This window comes from Parasteatoda tepidariorum, chromosome 5, assembly GCF_982258835.1.
Source record: "Parasteatoda tepidariorum strain Cologne lab strain chromosome 5, Ptep-v5.0, whole genome shotgun sequence".
Classification (NCBI taxonomy): domain Eukaryota; kingdom Metazoa; phylum Arthropoda; class Arachnida; order Araneae; family Theridiidae; genus Parasteatoda; species Parasteatoda tepidariorum.
In genome coordinates this window covers 94,845,279-94,867,550 of record NC_141759.1, presented here as the reverse complement: position 1 = coordinate 94,867,550, position 22,272 = coordinate 94,845,279, and the positions used below count along the sequence as shown (strand labels likewise).

Sequence of the window (22,272 nt, the reverse complement as noted above, 5' to 3'; positions counted from 1 at the left end):
TACTTCGCTTTTTTACCCCTACCGTGAAAAATCTTTAACAAAAATAGTAAAAGTTGGCAGCTATAGAATTATAAACGCACTCAGCTTTGACTCCGGATCCGAATTATATAATAAATATTGAGCTACACATTGAAATATTATTGTAGCCAGACCTTTATTAAAAACTTCATTCGCATTAAAAATATACAAATTGAAAATGATAGTCGACATGTTTCAAGTGCCCAAAGATAGGTGCCTAGTTTCATGATTTGCCAGGAGTAAATGAGAAGAAACACACATTATTTGAAATATAAAATGTAAAATTTTTTATATTTATTTATAATTTTTTTTAAGGCAGGCACTGAACTTTCGTTCTTTACCTCTGAAGATGCCGGAAGTGTTGCTCATTTATCGTTACCTAGAGGGCACCTGTGAATCTACGTCACGGAGGCGAGCAACATTACCCACGCCACACTGCCAAAGATACCCGTTAACAGGGCTGGCCACATTCACACAACAGAGAACAACAGTTAGAGAGAGAAACATCCATGTCCTCCGTGGGATTCGAACCCGCAACCATGGGATTTGCAGTTAGGCATGCTGACCAATCGGCCACTTGGCAACTTTAAAGTTGCCAACGAAAACCGGTTAAATAAAAATGAAAAAAAATGGGACATTAAAAACCACAGTAGCTAAGAGAGGCAAATCGGGATAAACTGCATAGCCATGCGCTATGGAGACATGTTGAGGAATTAATGCCGGAATCAGCATTCATACGAATAAAACAAGATTCCAGGGCATCAAGATGAGTTGATGTGACTGGAGTGGAAATAATTTCGGCATTGTTGAAAGGGAATTAGGCCCAAAAGTCTATGAATGAACATCAATTAATAATTTCACATATTCTTGGAAATGGACTTATGGATCGTGCTCAAGAAAGTTTTAAACGTGTGCAGTTTGTTCGATGTAGCCAAGGTCGCACTGACAAAAAATATGGTAAACGCAGCGATTATCATAAATAATAGGATCTTTAATGGATTTAAATTTAATTTTCTTAACAGGCTTAAAATTGACTTCAAAACCGAAAATCGATATTCGAAAACCGATATTCGAAATTTAATTTTGTTAACAGAAATTTAATTTTGTTAGCAGGTTAACAGAAATTTTATTTTGATTTTATTTGATTTCAATTTTGTTAACAGGCTTAAAAATGACTTTAAAACCGAAACGGGAGAGGATTTTATAAAATCAATTCAGTCAAAAGAAATTTAATTTGATTTTGTTTTGATTATAATTTTGTGAACAGAAATTTAATTTGATTTTGCTTTGATTATAATTTTGTGAACAGAAATTCAATTTGATTTTGTTTTGATTATAATTTTGTAAACAGAAATTTAATTTTGTAATAGGCTTAAAAATAACTTTAAAATCGAAGCATTATGGGATATTAGAAATTTAATTTTGTCAACAGAAATTTAATTTTGTTACAAGCTAACAGAAATTCAATTTTGATTTTGTTTCTGTTAACAGATATTTAATTTTGTCAACAGGCTTAAAAATGACTTTAAAACCGAAACGGCATGTGATATTAGAAATTTAATTTTGTTAACAACCTAAAAGAAATGTAATTTTGATTTTGCTTGATTTTGTTTTGATGTTAATTTGTAAATAGAAATTCAGTTTTCTTAACAGGCTTTAGATGAATTTAAAACCGAAATGGGAGATGATATTAGAAATTTTACAACAAACGAGAGAAAAAAAAAGAAAGTAAAATAGCAAGCTCTCTGCAAGGATTGGATCAATGAAATAAACGAGTAGACGATAATTGAACCAATGAAATTCTATTTCATTGATGGAATAGAATCAATGAAATAGAAGAATGAAATACTTCTGCTACCAGTTTATTCCTTTTTGAATAAAAGAACCGTCATTCAAAAAAGGAAGCCAAGCTCAAATGGGCTGAGAGGTGTAAAAATTATTTAACTCTGAAAAATGACTCGTTACTAGAAATCCAACTGTATTGTTAATAAATGTATCTAAAAAGATAACCCACTTCTTATGAAAAAAAAGAAGTTTTCAGTGAAATTGTTATTACTTATCAATACGGAAGTGATTTTTTGTGATGAAATTTATAAAACCAAAATTCAGACTGATAATTTATCCGTTCTTCTTTTAAACAATCAACATTTCTGGGAATAAATAACATTTTTAACAGTTTTCTACGATACGTCTTGAAATTTATTGGGTAAGTGTCATTTCTAAATTAATAGTTTTGTATTTATAATAATTTTAAAGAGATGAGGAAACATATCTGCATCGTATTTGTGTGAATGCATTGAAATGAATTTTGGAATTACAGAAACAACAGTATTCGCTAATTCCATATTTCATATCATATTCATTTACAAAATGAGTGTAACCGACAAATTTGTATGACTTTTTCCATGGGCGGATCGTGAATTTGTGGGGCCCTGGGCTGAAATTACTTAGGGGCCCTAATAGCCATTTTGTCAAAAAAAACTGTTTTCTATAGTGATGTAGAACTATCGAAAACAATAAAATAATTTTATTTATTTTTTATTTATTTATTTTTATTTGTATATTCAAACAGCAACTGTACAACATTATTGCAAAAGAAATTGACAGGTTATGTGTAGTTATGTTATATAAATTATAAAGCAACATTTCTGCATTTTTGTGTGTGTGGTTCGACATTGTTTTGTCCTATATTTGTTTTCTATATATGACATCCTGGAGAAAGAGCGCTCCACTTTACAGCTAGTGATTGGCAAAGTTAAAAAAATCTTTAAGATAGTATAGCCGTTTGGGAAAACATCAACAAGTTTCTTTTCATAAATTAGCATAAAAATTTCACTGCAAGAGGTGTAAGACTCTGGCTTAGACTGAATAAGATTTTAACTGAATGCACCCATTCACTAAATGCTCGTCTACGTCATCTGGATAATAATGAACAATATTACATACACTTTCCAGATTTATGTTTTCCATATTTTTGTCTTGCAAATCCATTAAAAATTTGAATTTCTTGCTATAAATCTCATAGACTTGGCTCCTTTTATTTAAACCATAATCAGCTTATCCAACTCAACGTTTAGCGTGTCACTTTTAAATTTTTCTGCACCGTATACTGAGAATTTATCTGAAGACTTATCTGAAAATTTTGGAGTGATGCGTCTCTTGTTTATGTCATTGTAGTCTATTCCCACACTAGTACTTAATTTTTTTAGCTTTCTCTTCATATTTATTAAGCTTCTGATCTGATTGGTGTCTTATGTTGTTCACGAAGTCCTTCAAGGACACAATTAGCTTATTGCCTTCATAAACATCTAAACCAGGACTCTGTATTTTTTTATTAACTAAATTAAATGCCTCTTTCCGGAAATCAACTTTCTCATCCTCATTTTCGCTGAAACTTTCGAAAATTTTCATAATGTCCTAATAATAATTTTTAAAGCTTTGACAGCATCATAATGACAAGACCATCAGGTCTGGCTAAAACTTTTTAACGTAAATTTGAGTTTTATTTCACGATTTAACAGTTCTCACCTATGGGGCGAATTAGAAAAGAAAACGTATATTTTTTGCACTACTCCAAAAAAGTTCACAATTTCGGTTGCAACCTTAACAGATTCTTCACCAACTAGGTTAAGGGAATGCGCAGCACATGGCACATAATTCGCGGATTTATTTTTTTGTTTTAGTAGCGCTTATACACCATTGTAGTGACCTGCCCTATTAGCAGCATTCCGTTCGATAGACGCGCACATGCATGGGTTGATTGATCTCAGGGTTTCCAACCTTATAATATTTTTTTTTTAATATTAGATATTTTATTTAATTCAAAATAGCACCTACTGTTTTCAGTGAGGACTGGGGCCCTTTGCATCTACGGGGCCCTGGGCTGCAGCCCAAAAAGCCCTTAAGTAGATCCGCCCCTGACTTTTTCATTCGGAAGAATTTTAGGTTTAGAATAAAAGATAATTTTTGGAAAAGAAAAAGTAGGTCTTTCCTGTGAAATTGGGTCCTTCCTGTGAAATAAATCGTATTCTTGGCCATAGGTTGAACCACTGAAAAACAAGAAGCGTAACTCTTTCCCATAATGGTTGTTAATAAAGAGCGTGCACTGGTCTATAAAATGTTTGTAACCCAAATTCTAAATTTACCGATTTTTTTTTATTTTCTTGATCGAATGCTTAAGATATAATTTCTCATACGAATCCGAAATGGCGGAATAGGATTTACTTTAAAAAAAAATTGATAATAAACGCTTTGACGCAGAATTTTTTAAAAAGTATTTTTCGTTATTTTCTATTAAATTAGCTATAAATAAACGAAAAATATTACATTTAACATTTTATTAATTTATAATTATGAAGGAAATGCTGTTGTTTTTTTCTCCGTCAAAGGTAAATTCTTCCAAACACGACTCACTTAAAAATAAGAATTTTTCCAATTTGCACTTATTTACAAGCATTTAGATCTTAGAGAAACAGTTATCCATCATTGAAATTTCTTTAATTTGCAAAATTAATTATTGATAAATTTTTAAATATGAATGAAGTTTTTTTTTTGGATTTTATAATTTATAATTCCTATAATTTAATAGATTTCTTTTAGTAACTATTAGACTGCTTTCATAATTAAAAATGCCAAATTATATAATTTCAGTAACTGTTAGACTGTTTCTCATAATTAAAAAATACCAAAATATATTTTTGCTTGTAATTAGAGATTCAGAAAAAAATATATAAAATGGACATCCACTAAAATCATGAAAACGGAAAAATAAACGCGATGTAAGTAAAAAGTACAGTACTGTTTGAGATTCTTGTTCCCTGTAAATAACAGAACGGAGAAAAAGGATCATGGAGTTCCATTTTCCTAACTGTCAAATTTAGTACGTAAATTAAATATGAAAACGCTTGGAAATGAAAATAATTTCAAAACTAAAAATTTTTTTTCCATATATTTTAAAATAGTTCTTGAACAGTAAAAATACATTTTGAATGAGAACAGAAATTCGTAATTAAAAAAGGAAATTTTATTTGTTATCAGACGCAATGGAGAAAACATAAAAATTTTAGTTTTACCTTTTCTCAACATTAAGCAGTAAACGCAAGGTGATTAAGTGTTTCTGTTTTAATTCAATAGATGGCACTTACCTAGAAACCTCATATTATTCAGTCAAATTAATAAAAAAAACAAAAACAACCTAGATTGAAACTTTAAATGCTGCCATCTATACAGTATTAAACGAAACAAATCTATGAATTAAAGTAGCTTCTTTTTATTCTTTTTCCTCAACGGAGCTGCTCTAAATAAAATAGTACTATAAAAAAATCAGCCATTTCCAAGCTTTAGAAATACTTTACTGATATGTATGTGAACAACTATATAATTAAATAAAAACCATGTTTTAAGGTGCGGTTATCTTAAATTTAGCTACTTTTGCTAAAGGAAATTTTATGGTTCATATTTATAAGTATAGCAATCTATCAGTAAAAATATTAAATAGAAAAAAATTTATAATTCAACTATAAATATTATTATTAATCCATTTTTGTAATGTTCAAAAAAGTTATTAGCTATGCACTCGGCTAATTATCAATTAGTGCGTGAGTAACTCAACTCGTGCATGTTTTTTTCATTATTATACGTTAGAGCCAATTATACATGCCCATATAATTTGAAATTAAATTCACAAAACATAAAATTGAAAGGCCAAAAACAAATTTACCATGCTTCAAATATATATTGTAAAAAAAAATAAAAAAAAATATTCAGCATTTTTGCGAGAGAAGTTATTAACTTTAGTTACTGCAAAATTTAATCTAGTGAAATTTTGGGCTTGTTTTGAAAGTTTATCTTTTGAGACCGAATTCTTTCCATGCCATGAGAGACCTAAACGCTATTTTTTTTATTTGCAGAAAACTTGATATTTTGAAAGCATTATGGAGGTCTCGGGCTGACCACAGCCAGAAAAAATTTTGAAACTGGTGACAAATATTTCACGAGGCTGATGGAAATTTTGAAGGTTTCGCTTTCATTTTAATTTTTAGAATTAAACAATTTTGAGCATCCAGATACATGTCTTTTATAATTGTAAATATACTTTGGTAGATAGGAATTTGTAGAACAATTTTTTTCTTCAATTTCTCACTACCAGTGCTTTAATTTTTTATGCAGCTGTCCTATAACAATTGATTAGAACTTTTTTTAAAATTAAATTTAATTTTAATTTTTTTTCATCAAAGTTCCTCCATGACTTATTTGCTGCTGAAAAAAATTATTTCCTCGTAATTAATAGATGTTTAGAGGATTAAATTAATAAAAATTTTCTTATAAAAATTTGAATTATGAAATACATATTGAAAAAAAATCTACGCTATGACCTCATTTTAAGCTAAAAGTAGCAATTAATAGAATATTAAAATAATTGTTTTTAATGAGTAGGTACCACTTTACATTTTAAGTTATGACGCTTTACTTTTTATATTATTTCATTAATCTTATTTTAATAGGATTGGTAACTTAAAAATAAGATGTTGATGTATTTGGACGTAGCAATCATGTCATTCGGATAAATGAAAAAGGAGGTTAAAAAGTAAACCAGTTGCTGCAGTCTGGAAAAAATTGAATAGTGGTAGATACCGTTTCAGAAAACGGAATTATTTAATAAATTAATATCAAGCAACAATATTTTGCTAACTAAAATAAATACATATATACAATTGACCTTATCTATGATCCAAATGTTAAAAGGAAATTAAAATCTATAAAATAACAATCAATATCATGAAACCTTGATCACTTCTTTTTATTTTTTCCAGTCAGAACTCATAAATAAAGCTCCCAAAAGTCCACCAAAATTATTTAACTGGTAATAAGCTAAGCATTAAATCAATAGGTAATTTCAATAATTTTGTAACCGATTCAAATAAAATAATATTTTTATTCTATATGTATCAGATTTCTGTGTATGAAATAATTTCTAAATTATTATGGCAATCAATATAGTTTTATGAAGATTCTTTTAAAAACTTTAATAAAAAAGACTTTATTATTCAAGTTTTGCTATCACATAAATGTTTTAGCGGACCTTTAAGAGCTCTGCATTAAACGCTTACTGATTTCTAAGTTAGCTTACTCTGGACTTTATTTTTTAAAATGTTAGAAATAATGAATAAAGTAAAAAAATAATTATACAGAGAATAAATCTAAATAACCGAATAAATTTATAAAACTAAATAAATACAATTTTAATAACTGAAATTTTTAAATCATGTTACTGAATTTTACAAAAACTTTCCTATTGTAAATGTACTAGAGTTAGTTTGTTAGCGTCTGAAAAAAAAAATTACAGAAATATTAAATTTAAGGCGAAAAAAAAATATTAAGGTGGAAAACTGCATTTTTTTTTTTCATGTTTGTAGCAACTAGAATAATATATTACTCTAAATAAATGTATACGTAGATCCGAAGGCAATGGATTTGAATGTTTAATTCTAAATTGAAAGCTGAGTCTGAGGAATTTTCAGCTTTTTTATTACAAAATTGATACCACTATTTGAATTTTTACAGATGCTAAAATTTGTATAATGTTAAAAAAAAAATTGGAACTGTAGTTTTAAAATTATAAATACGAAAGCCCACCTACATTGAAAAACATAAGTGCGTTAAAAGTTAATTAAAATTCAATCCAAACCCTTTTCTGTCGATGAAAGCTGTAAGCTTATCGTTTATCTTTCCCATAATTAACGCAAACGATCTAACGCATAAGTGCAAGATAAACTAGAAAGCGAATATTGAGAAGAGGTAATAGACACGTATTTCGCGCGTGATTATTTTTTAAATCAATATAGAACAAGTTTAAAAGAAAAAAAGAATAACTCTTTCTTTCCGAACTCATAGCGACTTGGAATGCTTCAGAATATTTTCTCCTCTTGCCCAACAAAAAATTTTCTTATCCTTTTCCTTTCTATAGATTCCAATTTTTCAAGGTCATAACCTTCTTTGATAAATCTAAGTGGGAGGGAAGAAAAGAGGGAATAGGGGGTATTGGTTCCCTCAAGGTGAACTGATGTAAAAAGGTGTTATTAGTATCATCATCTTCGTATACCTGGGGTTGTTGTATATCGAAGCAGGGGAAATGATAAAAAAATGGGTTGTTTTTGATCAGTAATACGGGAACCAGTTTGATATTTTTTTTTTATCTAGTTTTTGTTTCTCATTATCTTTTTAAGAATATAAAAACTGCTATTTTTTCCAGCTTCTAGTGTTACCCCCAGCGTTATGATAGCGAAGGAACGAAAAAGCTGCTGATCGAGCGAGGCATCGATATGTTTTTATTTACATTGCTGATCGGTGGCTTAACATTGCTGATTTGGCTTTTATGGTCCTTTTGGCGACAGGAAAGAAGAAATCAATACCTTGACGCGAAAGAACGAGCGATTTTTATTAGTGGTTGTGATACTGGCATTGGTCATCGTTTGGCAATTTATTTCGCGGATTTAGGATGCAAAGTCTACGCCGGTTGTTTGGATCCCGAAAAAGCTAAGGGTTCGCTTCCAGATAGCGTCCACATCGTTCCTTTAGACATCACTAATGACGAAAGCGTGCGGAATGCAGTGGAATTAGTTACAGACTCTCTGAAGCAGAATGATCAAGGTAAGATAAATTATTACTTAGCTGCCAAAATTAGTATTTTTTGAAAGAAGTTTTTCGAAATTAAAATTGCATTAATAATTGTAAGACGAAATTTTTTTAAATTTCATAAGCACCTAAAAAATTCTTGAAATGAATAACAAAGATTTAAAATATTAAGTTAATTATTTACATGTAAAGGTAGTTAAAGTGATTTAAAATAAATTTTTTCGAAATCAAAAAGGAATTATTAAATTTAAAATAATAAATTAGAAAGTTCACCGTGAATAGCTATCTCTATAATTAAGTTTTACTTCAAACATTTAATATCCGGCAACTTTTTCTTTTTAAATTTCCTTTATGAACTTTATTTAAATGTAGTTTAAGATACGTATTTCTGTTTGGAATTATTGTGCTTCAATTATTGTTCATTTTGTAAGCAGTTCATCATAAGCTGAACAAAAGAATTTTGAGCTGAAACTTTATTTAATAATATCAGAAAGGTTTGATGACAGGGCTGGAAGTTGGATAGAAAAGTTAAAAAGTAAACAAAATACTGGTAGATAGGCCATTTTATTTATAGCTATTTATCGAGAGGAGTAAAATGAGTTCGCACTATTGCTATCAGTATTTCTAACTATTTAATTTTATTCAGGTTTTATATATTAAAATATAAAAAAAAAAAAACATTAAAAATGTTGTAACTAAAATTTTGTTAAAATCTGGTAGTCATTTACAAAGATGCCAACTGCTCTGGACACACCAAAACAATTAAAAAATCGGTAAATAACTACAGATTAAATTTTGCAATTATTTGACTATTTTTGCATGCCTTTTTCATACCTGCCAACTCTTCCAGTTTTTCCGGAAGATTTTTTTTTTCATATTTAAAGTGCTAGCAAAATTCATGTTATTTCACTAAACCTTTTGAGTTACATTAATAATTATAAATGAGTTTGACCACCACTACATATAAATAATTACAACAAATATATAAAAAGCCTATTATCTTCACGATAGCGATTTTCAACCTGGTTAAAATATAAATATCTTTTTGAGTAAAATTTTTTTTTGGTAATTGTTTTACTACCACTTGGAAAATCCATTCTCGAAAAGAATAAATCTTGGCAGGTATGCTTTTTAAAGGTATAACAAGACATCAATACTATAAAGTAGTGAATTATATAAGCCTACGAATTATTTAGAAATAGTGGTGGATAAAAATCCATTAAAATGAATTTATTAAAATTTATTATTATTATTTTATAAATTTATTAATGGCGCATCGCAATAGCTCTCCCAAGAGCACCCCAAGCATTTTCAATAGGATTCAGGTCAGGGGATTTGACTGGCCAATCCATTCGTTCCCTAAGTCACTATGGCTCGTAATAGTTAAATATTTTATAACCATCGTTGAACAGCCGACCCAATTTTCGGGTTTACGACTACTAATGTTCAACTCTGTAGTCTTGCAATTTTGAATCCAATTCAGAAGACAATGAAACTGTTGCATGAAGTATTGTGAGAAATTTGCCTTCGTGGAGGAATTTTCGATGGAACTAAATCGCATTTGCTTTACATGGTGAGGAAGACCACGGAAATCTCCTATGGATAGCCTGACGGCAAGGGGACTATAACTCATGATCCGTCTACCACTGAAGACATTTTTCGTCAGCAATGTGGCTGTTGCAAGCCGGATGTGGAACTCGTATGGACCAGATATCGCTGGTATTCGAACTCGGTTTATCTCGTTAGAAGGGGAACGCTCTATCTCCCGAGCCATCATGGCTCATAGTAATTAAATAAAAAATCTTGCAATTTAACTAAAATCTGATATGCACATACTTAGTACTTGATTTAATGGCAAAAGTTTAAAACTTGGCAAATCGCAAAACAAAGCAATGGTTGGCGAGTAAAAGTGAGATGAAAATAACCATACCAACAATTTTACTTTTCTCCGATGTTTTCTAAAAACAATTAATCGTAATATGTAGTGAAAGCTAAATCTGAGAATACGGCATATTAGGAGAAGTCCGAAGACCATTCTAACGATAGTTCTCCAAAACAACGTCAAAATGCTAATGTTGAAAATACAAAAATTGTATGTCAATAACGAATTGAAAGTAAGTTGCCTTCCGCAATCGCATAATTCTTTTTTTTTTTTTTAAACGGAAATTAATTTTTCTGCTGTTAAAGTGAAGAAAGCTATACAAAAAATGGTGAAATGGAAGAAATTTTTCTCAATTCTGTTTTCGATGCAGTAAGGTCAAAAACGGAAATGATTTCACCTTATAATCTTAACATTTTATGGTTATGGAGCAAATATGTTCAGACAAGTTATTTTTCGTACCTAATCTCCCCTCCACTAAAAAAAAAGAAAAAAAAATTAAGAGGGAGAATTTAAGCTATTGTTCATATATGAAAGAGTTTAAATGAGGAATATCTATTGTCAATAGAACAAAAAAAAATTTGTTTAAATTTATACCGTAAATTTTTTCATATCTGTCAGCTATATCAAATATACGCTTCATATATATCTAGAAATAATAGTTTCCTGAAAATTAATATTTTAAGTTAGTGAGGTTTCGTATGAATGTATTTTTTTTTCCTCATGCCTATTGTTCTTCTACCACAGATTTATGGGCTCTGATCAACAATGCTGGAGTTTGTATTTTTGGACTGTTTGAATGGCAGACATGGAAGCAATGCGAAACTCAAATCCAAGTTAATGTCTTGGGAACCATGCGCCTAACTAAAGCGTTCATACCTCTGTTGAGAAAAACAAAAGGTAAGCACATATTTTCATTAGTTTGAATGTAAAAGCAGGGAAAATTGGGTTTGTGGTTAATGAAAATTTCGTACTACTCATCTTTCTTTTTCTTTTTTTATTAACACGGTGTAACAAAACTAATAGTCACAACTGTAAGGAATGATGTGTTTGTACACGATGTAACAAAACTAATAGTCACAACTGTAAGGAATGATGTGTTTGTAAGTAGTATATAGTTGGGATGTTGTAACTCAGTCTGATCATTTCTGACTCAATATCGATCGATTCGTAATGTTAAACGCCATAGAGAATTGGTGCTCGACCGAAAGTTTGTTTGACCGGTGGCAACGGCCTGTTCGCTCGATATTCAGCTCTGGTGTGAGTATCGATCGGATTTTTCTATGGGAAATATTTTCTGACTCGGTCTGACAGTGTTTCAAGTTGTTCGTTTTTGTTTGATTTTGTCTGCTCTTGTCTTCTTGCGCTCTCACGCGCCCGTTGCCACGCTCGATATGAAATAAATACGAATCAGACTTTTCTATAACAAATATTGTCTGACTCAGTCTGATGCTGTTTCAATACATTCTTTTTTTAAAAAAAAGTCGGAAATAAACATTTGATAGAAATGAAAATATAAATAAAAACTTACCGTGCTTGTGCAGTGCAGATTATCCTTAATGGTGCGGACAGGGTGCGGCAGTGCGAAGCGTGGCGGGTGCGGCGTGCCAAGCGTGGTGGGTGCGGGAAAATTAATGAATTTTCTTCACATACTCCTCAAACTCTCGCATGTTCTTTTGCATACATTTGTTGATCATGTTTAATAACACGAGTTTCGACACTATGAGAAATGAAACGGGATGTATCAAATAAAAATTCATTTTGTTAAAAAATGATTGCTCCATTTTCTTTTAGTATGTTTTACTTACTTCTTCTAGGTTGTCGAATTTTTGTATAATCGATAGGCGGTAGTTGCCTATACATAGCACGGCGGCATCCGAATAATATTTGCTGAATAATATACTACTCCATTTCTTAAACTGACTGTTTCTTAAATCAAGAATTGTGTTTTAAGCCGAAAAGCATATAAACAGATGTTTTCTTTATTTATACCAAAGAAAAAAAAAATATGTCTAAGTCCGGAACTTGAAACATTTTTTTTTTTTTTCGAAACTAGTTATTTCGTTTTTTATATGTATCTGCTCTTGCGAAAACAGCTGAATAGCGATCCCAGATAATCCGATGAATATTCAAGAAGAATAATTTCCGAATAAGTGCTAATAGAATAATTTCCGAATAATTTTAATAGATAGTTGAGAAAATGGGAATGCTTTTTCAATTTCTCCATTACTGCGGCTGAAAAGTCCAGTAAATACCCCTGCTATCTGGAAACAAGCTATCTCGCAGTCTGTGTTGTTCCGAAGTCTGAGGATGTAAGTCCACAACTAAATAACCGTGCGGCTTAGTGGTGGCTTTTATATACGCGTCGACTAAAAAGCGAGAGTTTCTGGGATACAGCTGTCGCCCCAAACAGTTAACCTGGTTCACGTCTCTCGGGTTCTTAAAGAGTATGAGATAATGCGAATTTAAACTGATGTCGCGCATCACCTTGGAGCGAGGAAACAAATTCTGTAGAATCAAGATGACGCAAAATCCAGAATGATGCGATTTTCCGACAAATAAATCCGCAATTTTTTCGTCCAAATGATGAATAAAATCATCTATGACAACAAGATCCCCGTCTTCGTAACTATCGGGCAAGCCCCTGATAAATTGAAAATCGGGTTCCTCTAGGAACCACGGAGCGGTATACAAGTAACACCATTTAATTTTTCTAGGTGATTTTTCGTATGCATCGTTTTTTATCATTTGACGAACCAGGCACGTCTTTCCTGCCTGACTAGGTCCTACTATCACACACGAACTTGGAAATTTCAGTTTTAGCATTTCAAACACAAACGTCGAAATTCTATTTCATTCAACTGAACGCCTATGATTTCCGGTTTTAAATAACCCGGCTCGTCTCGCCAGAAATAGCGAATATCAAAAAGTGTTCCGTTAGAGCAGATGTGGAAAAACAACCTTCTTCCGATATTTGCGGAAAAGGTGCAACTCGAATTATTCAAATTTACTATTTCTCCGTCGTAATTACAACTCTTTGATAAAATCAGCGGTTCCAGGATGCAAACAAAACTCAGCAAAATAATAAGAGATATTCGTTTGTGCGGAACATTTTTCACGAAATCCATCTCAGTAACACACCAATGTAGATATAATGATAATAAGCCTCCTAATGTCTTTTATATTCCATTGCGCTCGGGGGGACTTTTGCGCCAACTCATTGCCAAGGTCAGAATTAATGCTCACATGTTGACAAATTTTGAAAATATAAATATTCACAAATCCGTTATAAGCATCTGTTCCTTTTATTCTGTGCAAAATAAATATGCGGGGGATGAAAGGGAATGACCGATGAAAAGTCATATAAATACTGTTGCAAAAAAGAGTGTGCTTCATTACTTAGCATCATGAGTCGCAGACGTATGTTTATATCTTTAATCTCTCTCTTTTAAAATAATATACATATCTATGTGAAATACTTATGACATTTATTTCAACAGCTCAAATTATCGAGATCGAAAGAACGATTGGGCATTTGCACATCCTTTATTTTATGAATAATTATTTTCCTAATCGCACAATCAATAATATCGAGATTGAAAGAACGATCCAGCACTTGCAGATACTTCATTTTTTACATAGTTGTTTTCCTCATCGCCCAATCGATAGGAGGGACTTTAGCGAGGTAGAGATTTATCTCATGAGATCTGCGAGCTATTCGCCATTTGAGGCAACGCTTCCACCTCCTCCACAAGAAAGATAAACAGCACCGCCACGTCTCGCACCCGCCACGCTTCGCACTGCCGCACCCTGCCCGCACCATTAAGGATAATCTGCACTGCACAAGCACGGTAAGTTTTTATTTATATTTTCATTTCTATCAAATGTTTATTTCCGACTTTTTTTAAAAAAAAGAATGTATTGAAACAGCATCAGACTGAGTCAGACAATATTTGTTATAGAAAAGTCTGATTCGTATTTATTTCATATCGAGCGTGGCAACGGGCGCGTGAGAGCGCAAGAAAACAAGAGCAGACAAAATCAAACAAAAACGAACAACTTGAAACACTGTCAGACCGAGTCAGAAAATATTTCCCATAGAAAAATCCGATCGATACTCACACCAGAGCTGAATATCGAGCGAACAGGCCGTTGCCACCGGTCAAACAAACTTTCGGTCGAGCACCAATTCTCTATGGCGTTTAACATTACGAATCGATCGATATTGAGTCAGAAATGATCAGACTGAGTTACAACATCCCAACTATATACTACTTTTGTACACGTTGTAGCAAAACTAATATGCACAACTGTAATGCAGGGTTGCCACGTACACCAATAAATAAAAAAAAGTTGTTACCGATATTCTATTAAAAGAGATTAAAATTTGCAACTTTTCTTAGCATACTTTTTTCAGTTTACTATAGAAAGTCATTAAAACGAGTGTTTTTAATTTAAATATGAATAATTTGAAATGTAAGTTACGATTGACTAATTAAAGAGATAATAAATAAACAAAAACTAGTTCAGCTTCTACCACTTTTTTAATTTATAGTCACCTGTGGCATCCCTGTAATGAATGATGTTTGTAAACGGTGTAACAAAACTAGTAGTCACAACTGTAAGTAGTGATGAATTTGTACCTGGTGTTAGGAAACTAATAGTCACAACTGTAACGAGTAATGTTTGTACACGATGTAAAAGAAATAGTAGTCACAACTGTAAGGAGTGATGTTTGTGCACAATGTAACAAAACTAATAGTTACAACTCTAAGGAGTGCTGTTTGTACAGGGATTAACAACACAAATAGTTACAACTGTAAGGCCTAATATTTGTACACTGTATAACAAAACTTATTGTTACAAGTGTAAGGAGTGATGTTAGCACAAGGAGTAACAAAACTAAAACTATCACAACAGTAAGGAGTGATGTTTGTGCATGGTGTTACAAAACTAAAACTATCACAACCGTAAGGATTGATGTGTTTGCACACAGAGTAACATAACTCTAACTCTGATCTAACTTTAAATGAGAGTGAGTAAAATTTTAGCAGAATTAGTAGAAAAGTTCTTAAGAAATAGAAGAAACTTTTTAGAATTTTTTTTATTTTTTAGAAATGAATGAACCAGCTGGCTTTAGTCTATTTTCGTAGAAACTTATTTGGGTATCTTGTCAATTTCTAACGCAAAGCAGGTGATATATTACCCCAGGCACACGAAGCCTATGTTAGTCTTGGTCCTATCACCTACAGACGGAGAAGATTTTTCAGAATTCTGAAAGTGGATACAAAAAGAGTTTACAAGCTTACGAAAAATGCAGCATCTCAGCATTTGCCTCCGAAAGCGACAATAACAGATTAAGCGCAGTTGAATAATAGTAAAACGCATTGCCAATGATATTTGTAAAATAATAATTTTGTAAAAGAAGGGGAAGGATTTAAAGACCATTTTCGGTATAAACATTCATAATTTCAATTAGTCAGTCTTGGAGGTAGTTATAACTGATTAATTAAAAAAATAAAAATGAAGTAAGTTTTTACTACTTCTTGTATTCTAAGCGCACTTGGTACCAATGTAATTTAATGGTGTTTCCTGATGAAATTTGATTTTTACTTTTTTGCTGGGTATTCCAATGAACATATTTCTTATAATGCAATCTGATATTAAGATTTATATTTGGTCAAATTCCAATAAAAATTTTAAAATGATAGCAGAGTTAGAAATGCCAACTGCTTCGGATTCAACAAAATATTTTAAGAAATGGTAGAGAACTAGAAACTAAAATTTGCAGATTTTCGGTTAATTTTTCTGACTTTTCAAAAGGCTCAACAAGGTTTAACTGTAACAAAATGGCGTATCACACAAGTCTTCGGATTATTTAGAAGAGATGGTGAGCAAAACCCTATTAATCGAATTTACAAAATCCATAATCATACATTAACAGACAATCACTCGAAAATATTTACCCGCTATCCGGGGAAAGTTGGTATCTCTCCTTATTCGGAAATCTCATCGAGTTCAAACCGTATCTTGTGAACTCTCATGGAACTTTGCAGTTTGGAACACCCAACAAAATTGTAAAAATATTGTTAACTTCCATCTGTTTATCCTACAATTGAATAATTTAAAATCGTATTATTTGCTGAAGTGTTATTCATAAAATCTTTTTTTTATTTTTGACAGGGCGAATAATCACCATGACCAGCGTCAACGGCTTCCTTGCTTACCCTAGTCTGAGCGTATACAGTGCCAGCAAATTTGCCCTGGAAGGACTAAACAACGCTCTCCGGGTTGAACTCTATGATCAGTATGGCATCAGGGTAATTATAGTGCAACCTGGTGATTATGCCAAACTGACATCCATCATGTCACGCCACGAGCAACATGCCAACGAAATGTGGGAAAACATGTCGCCGGAAGACCAAAACAGTTGTGGTGACTTTTTTCACAAGTACCATCGCCAAGCTATAAAAAAATCTGGTCTCACTAGCCCGATTTCTTTCGAAGGCTGCCATTTACTGCTGGACATGCAAGAAGCTGTATTAAGTGTGGATCCAAGGGACAAGTATTTATCTACTTCTTTTCACCTTAGGATGATTTACAGCTTTTTAGCTCTCTTGCCATCTTTCGTTATTGACTTCTTATTCAGTAAGATTACGAACAAAATCTTGAACTCTTGAATTGTCTGTTATGTAAGATGTTCTGAAAGCATATACACAGTATTTAGGCACCATTTTGACTTTTTTACACAGGTACCATCAGCAAGCAATAAAAAAAGTCTGGTCTCACTAGCCTAACTTTTTTTGAAGGCTGTCATTTACTAAGGGACATGCAAGAATCTGTATTAAGCATGGATCCCAGGGACACATATTTGTATACTGCTTTTCTCCTTAGGATGAAACCCTAGTGATTTAAGAGTCTCATCGACAAAACGATTATTGAAAAAAATTCAATTTTTTTCACATTAAATATTATCAATATAAATTATAGTCTTATTATTTGGTCAAAATGTTTACGGCTGCATATAAATTTAATTTTTGTTTTATATTGTTTGGGGTTTATTTAGAGTCATTAATCAATTAAAGTTCGATCATTTTAGGTTCCTAAGCCGGAATAAATTCGGAACATCTAATGCAATGTGTTCTGTACTATTTATTGTAGGTGTGTTATTAACGAAATTATAAAATGCCCATTAAAAGATTTCATGTGACCTGACGATTAACAGAACCTATATATCTTTAGAGTTAACCAGATTTTTAATCATCACTTTGATTAACACTCGTCCCATTTTATCTCCCAAATTTTTTTCTTGCACTTTCAACTTTTCGATTTTTTTTAACCTTGAACCTAGATCTGACTTTTAATTATCTTTTTATTTTACTATTTGAACTTTTGAATTTGACTTAGCACTTTTTACCTTTAATTCATTGTCTAACGTGACATTTCATTTCACTGAGCCTTAAATAATTTTATAGTCCCTTTGTGATTTTTAAATTTTAATTTGATGCATAATCCTTACATCTGTATTTATATGCTATCGTTACCAACCTGATATTTTTTTTTATTGGATTTGTATCTTTCTCCGTATAACCTATACTAGGGAATTCGGAGTAATGCATAAAATATGGATATAGGCTGTGTTTTAAGTCTATATTTTTCCAAGGTCTTTTTTAATGAAATAAGATTCCTGCCCCCCCCCCTTGTGACTGTATTCATTGCTTCGGGAGGAAACAATTTGAGCAATTTACAACGTGCTTCCACATGCATCTTCACGCTACCACTCAGTTTTTTTGTTTTCTCTTTTTTAAATTTTAATATTTTGTGACTTTTAATGTGCCAAGAGTTCTTTACCTTATCTTTTGCTAGAATTCTAAAAATAAACATAGAGGCTGATTATTTTAAATTGCACCATGTTTGATATTTTGTCAGCGTAACCGAAACATTTTTGTGGTTAGAGAAGTAAAGCAGCTTAAAGAAAATAAAGTAAAAAAAAATATTGTAGATAGCTTTTAGATTGTACAGATTTAGATATTGGATTTGCTGCAACACTGTATTAATGAGTTAATCAGTTTTTTTGTTTTCTCTTTTTTAAATTTTAATATTTTGTGACTTTTAATGTGCCAAGAGTTCTTTACCTTATCTTTTGCTAGAATTCTAAAAATAAACATAGAGGCTGATTATTTTAAATTGCACCATGTTTGATATTTTGTCAGCGTAACCGAAACATTTTTGTGGTTAGAGAAGTAAAGCAGCTTAAAGAAAATAAAGTAAAAAAAAATATTGTAGATAGCTTTTAGATTGTACAGATTTAGATATTGGATTTGCTGCAACACTGTATTAATGAGTTAATCAGTTTTTTTGTTTTCTCTTTTTTAAATTTTAATATTTTGTGACTTTTAATGTGCCAAGAGTTCTTTACCTTATCTTTTGCTAGAATTCTAAAAATAAACATAGAGGCTGATTATTTTAAATTGCACCATGTTTGATATTTTGTCAGCGTAACAGAAACATTTTTGTGGTTAGAGAAGTAAAGCAGCTTAAAGAAAATAAAGTAAAAAAATATTGTAGATATATTTTAGATAGTACAGATTTAGATATTGGATTTGCTGCAACACTGTATTAATGAGTTATATACAAAAGTAATGAATTTAAAATTTAGATGTAAGTTGTTTCTGTTCGAAATAGTTCTCAAAATGATACATAAATGGCAGCATAAAGTCACGTGATTACTAAATGTTTATTTTTGAGTGTATAATTATGTAGTTTAATTCTCTGTGTATTTATGTCAATAAAGTAGTATTTTTAAAACCAGCATAGTAATTCAGAAATGTTAGTTTCCCCGAGAAGCAATTCTTTTAAAGCAGGGAATATTAAGAGAAGAATAAAAGTATTTATTTTTTTGGAATCTGTCGGATCACTAGTGGGATGGACACTCAATCATCCGAGAAGAAGGAGAGGTATTGAACACCTCCAAGTTTCTTCAGGAAGTCAAACTCATTATATTTTTCATTCCGCTTTCCTCACTTGTGATTCGATTGATTTTGATACTATTTTTTCCCCTTTCTTGCTTAAATATTACTTTGCATTACTATCTCACTTGAATATTAAAAATATGATTTTGCATGAGAATTGATTTACATAAAGGCTTCATTTACAATTAGCATAGGTTTTGATAAATTTATACTAAGCCTGTAAAAAAAGGAAAATATTTTGTTCCTATTTATGAATAACACATAGAAAAATATTGAAAAAGAGAAACAAAATTGATAAATAAATGCACGTTTTAATAAAAGAGACATTGCTGATATCAGAATAACTTTTTATTCATAAATGCACAGTGCAATAGCAAAAAACTATTGGTTAGTTCATAACAATAAGTGAAGAATTTTCATCAAAGCCAGGTAAATATTAGTGCACTGATATGAATAGAGTCCAAGCATTTCATGGAATACGTCTAACTATTTTAATCTTTATCAAAATTTAAATTAACTATTGTTCAGTGAATTCAAAGCTTTTATATAATTAGTTATGCAGACATATGAAATTATGCTCATACCTTCTATTGATATATCTACCAGGAATACTGACTTTATAAGCTGATATTTAAGTTAATGAGCATCTAACATTTTTATCTGTTGAACTATGGATTGCCATTTATAGGCATCTTTAATTTCTATAGGGAACAGTAACGTTATTATTAACTCCATGAGATGTTACTCCTTCAGATCTTCATCATTCCACCTACACTCCATATTCCAAATTCCACTATTCCATGAAAGACGTTTTTTTCGAACTATAAAGTGGATATTGCAGTAGCTACGAAATTGGACTATTGCTTGGTTGATTATTGTTTGGTGGGATTATTGTTTGGTAGTTATGCAGACATGATAAATTATGCTCTTGCTTTCTATTGGATGTAGTTAATGAACTGATATTTAATTTATTGAGCATCTACTGTTTTTGTCTACTGAACTAGCCATTTTTTATAAATATTTTTCAACTTCTATTGTTACTGTGAGATTATCATCCAAACTCCATTACTCGATGAGAGATGTTTTTTAATACGACTTATTTAATTGATATTGCAGCAATATTATTATCGGTTATTGTTTGGTGAATATAGTATTAGTTATGCAGACATAGTAAATTACGCTCATGTCTTCTATTGGTATATTTTTGTGATGAAGTTTATAAACTGATATTTAGGTGAATTAGCGTCTACTACTTTTGTCTGCTAAACTACGAAGAACCATTTATATTTAAATGTTTTTTTTAAAACTTCTATTCTATCAGCAATTTCAACTCCATGACATGTTTTTTGGAACTATTTATTTGGTATTGTTAGTGGTTGTTGTTTGTTACTATTGTCTGATTGTTGGTATTCTTGCTGTAATCTGGGTAATTATTAAAACTCTTTTATGAAACTATTTTACCGAGATGCAGATCAAAACTTTTTATTTCTTGCTCAGAGGAGGTTTATTTTAGGATATTGATGGCTTTTAGGATATTGTTGATGATAAATGAGTTTCAGTATCGTTAGTTTACATCTTTCAGTTCTATTGTATTGTATCCGTCTTCATAAGAATTATTTTTCAGAGGACTATTTAATTGATGTTGCAAAACACAGTTTGTTACTATTTTCTGAATATTTCTTTTGTTATTCCTAAAACTTTAATTCTGTTAATTTTGGTAATTTTCTGTTTCGTAAGAACTTTTTAATTTACAGTTGCTGCATTTTAAGTAGATGCTGGGTAATGAACTATTATTTACTATTATTACTATTATGAACTATTATTACTATTTATTTTTATGAATGTTTTTTTTCCAAAAGAATGTTTTGTGAGCGCCGCTGATATATTGCTTTAATTTTTTTTTTAACTTGTTGAAGAAAAGAATTTACGTTTTATTTTGTAAAAGGAACTGCTGCAACAGCTCTTGTCATTGATCACTTAATTATTATTATTTATACTTTACTTTTTTATTATCTTAGCTATTATAGCTAATTCTATCATTATATAGCTATTATCTAGCTACTATATAATTATAGCTATTCAACATTATAGCTAAAAATATAGCTATTTATTTTTGTTTATTTGCTTATTAATATAGCTATTTATAAGCATAGCTAGTGAATCATGAATGGTTTTGTAAATTCTTTTTGAAAAATTACAGCTCAACTCCACTAAACATTAAAAGCTATTTAATTAGGCGGTGATTAAAATTTTGAATAAATATTGGATGGAAAATGAAATGCAACATCAATTAAAAATTTCCGACCTATTAAGTGTTTCATAAATAAGAACATTACCAGAGATTTTGACTTGATTGTTTGCAGAATTTTGATTTTTGGAGTTGAAAGGAACTGAGTTAATTCTTCATTAATTTAAAAATAAGCATGCAATATCAATTAAAAATTTTCGTACTGTTGAGTAATGGGTGTGATCTTTGGTTTTGGGATTTTCAGATGGCAGATGGGTTTTGAAAATCTATATCTTTTGTTGTTGATGAGTCTGTGAAGTGTCTCTTGAAGTGTTTTTTCTCCAAAAATTTTTTTTTAGCCTTTCTTTTAATAATAACGTTACTGTTTTGAAAAAAACTTTTTTTTAAAAAATGTTTTAAATTTTCCATGAAATACTTGAACACTATTTTACAATTTATAACCAAATTATTGCAGCCAACAGAATAATCTTATCTTATTTTTCAACTTTCTTTTGTATCAGTGTTTTGCTGCTTTTCAATTT

At 30.9% G+C, this 22,272-nt stretch overlaps 1 protein-coding gene across 1 annotated transcript; it reads left to right on the top strand.

Annotated features, from left to right (window-relative positions):
• The first annotated feature begins 2,061 nt into the window (after positions 1-2,061).
• Positions 2,062-19,342, top strand: LOC107443594 (short-chain dehydrogenase/reductase family 9C member 7). Its single transcript, XM_071184925.2, has 5 exons — positions 2,062-2,224; positions 5,928-6,034; positions 8,270-8,667; positions 11,279-11,431; positions 16,715-19,342. The coding sequence occupies exons 3-5, from the start codon at positions 8,340-8,342 to the stop codon at positions 17,209-17,211; spliced, it is 978 nt and encodes a 325-aa protein (XP_071041026.2). The 5' UTR covers positions 2,062-2,224; positions 5,928-6,034; positions 8,270-8,339; the 3' UTR covers positions 17,212-19,342.
• The last annotated feature ends 2,930 nt before the right edge of the window (positions 19,343-22,272 follow it).

Excerpts from the sequence above, each read along its gene's own strand:
- LOC107443594 (XM_071184925.2), top strand. The coding sequence starts at position 8,340 with ATGTTTTTATTTACATTGCTGATCGGTGGCTTAACATTGCTGATTTGG. Across the intron at positions 8,668-11,278 it reads TCTGAAGCAGAATGATCAAG|ATTTATGGGCTCTGATCAAC; the intron begins GTAAGATAAATT and ends CTTCTACCACAG. Across the intron at positions 11,432-16,714 it reads TCTGTTGAGAAAAACAAAAG|GGCGAATAATCACCATGACC; the intron begins GTAAGCACATAT and ends TATTTTTGACAG.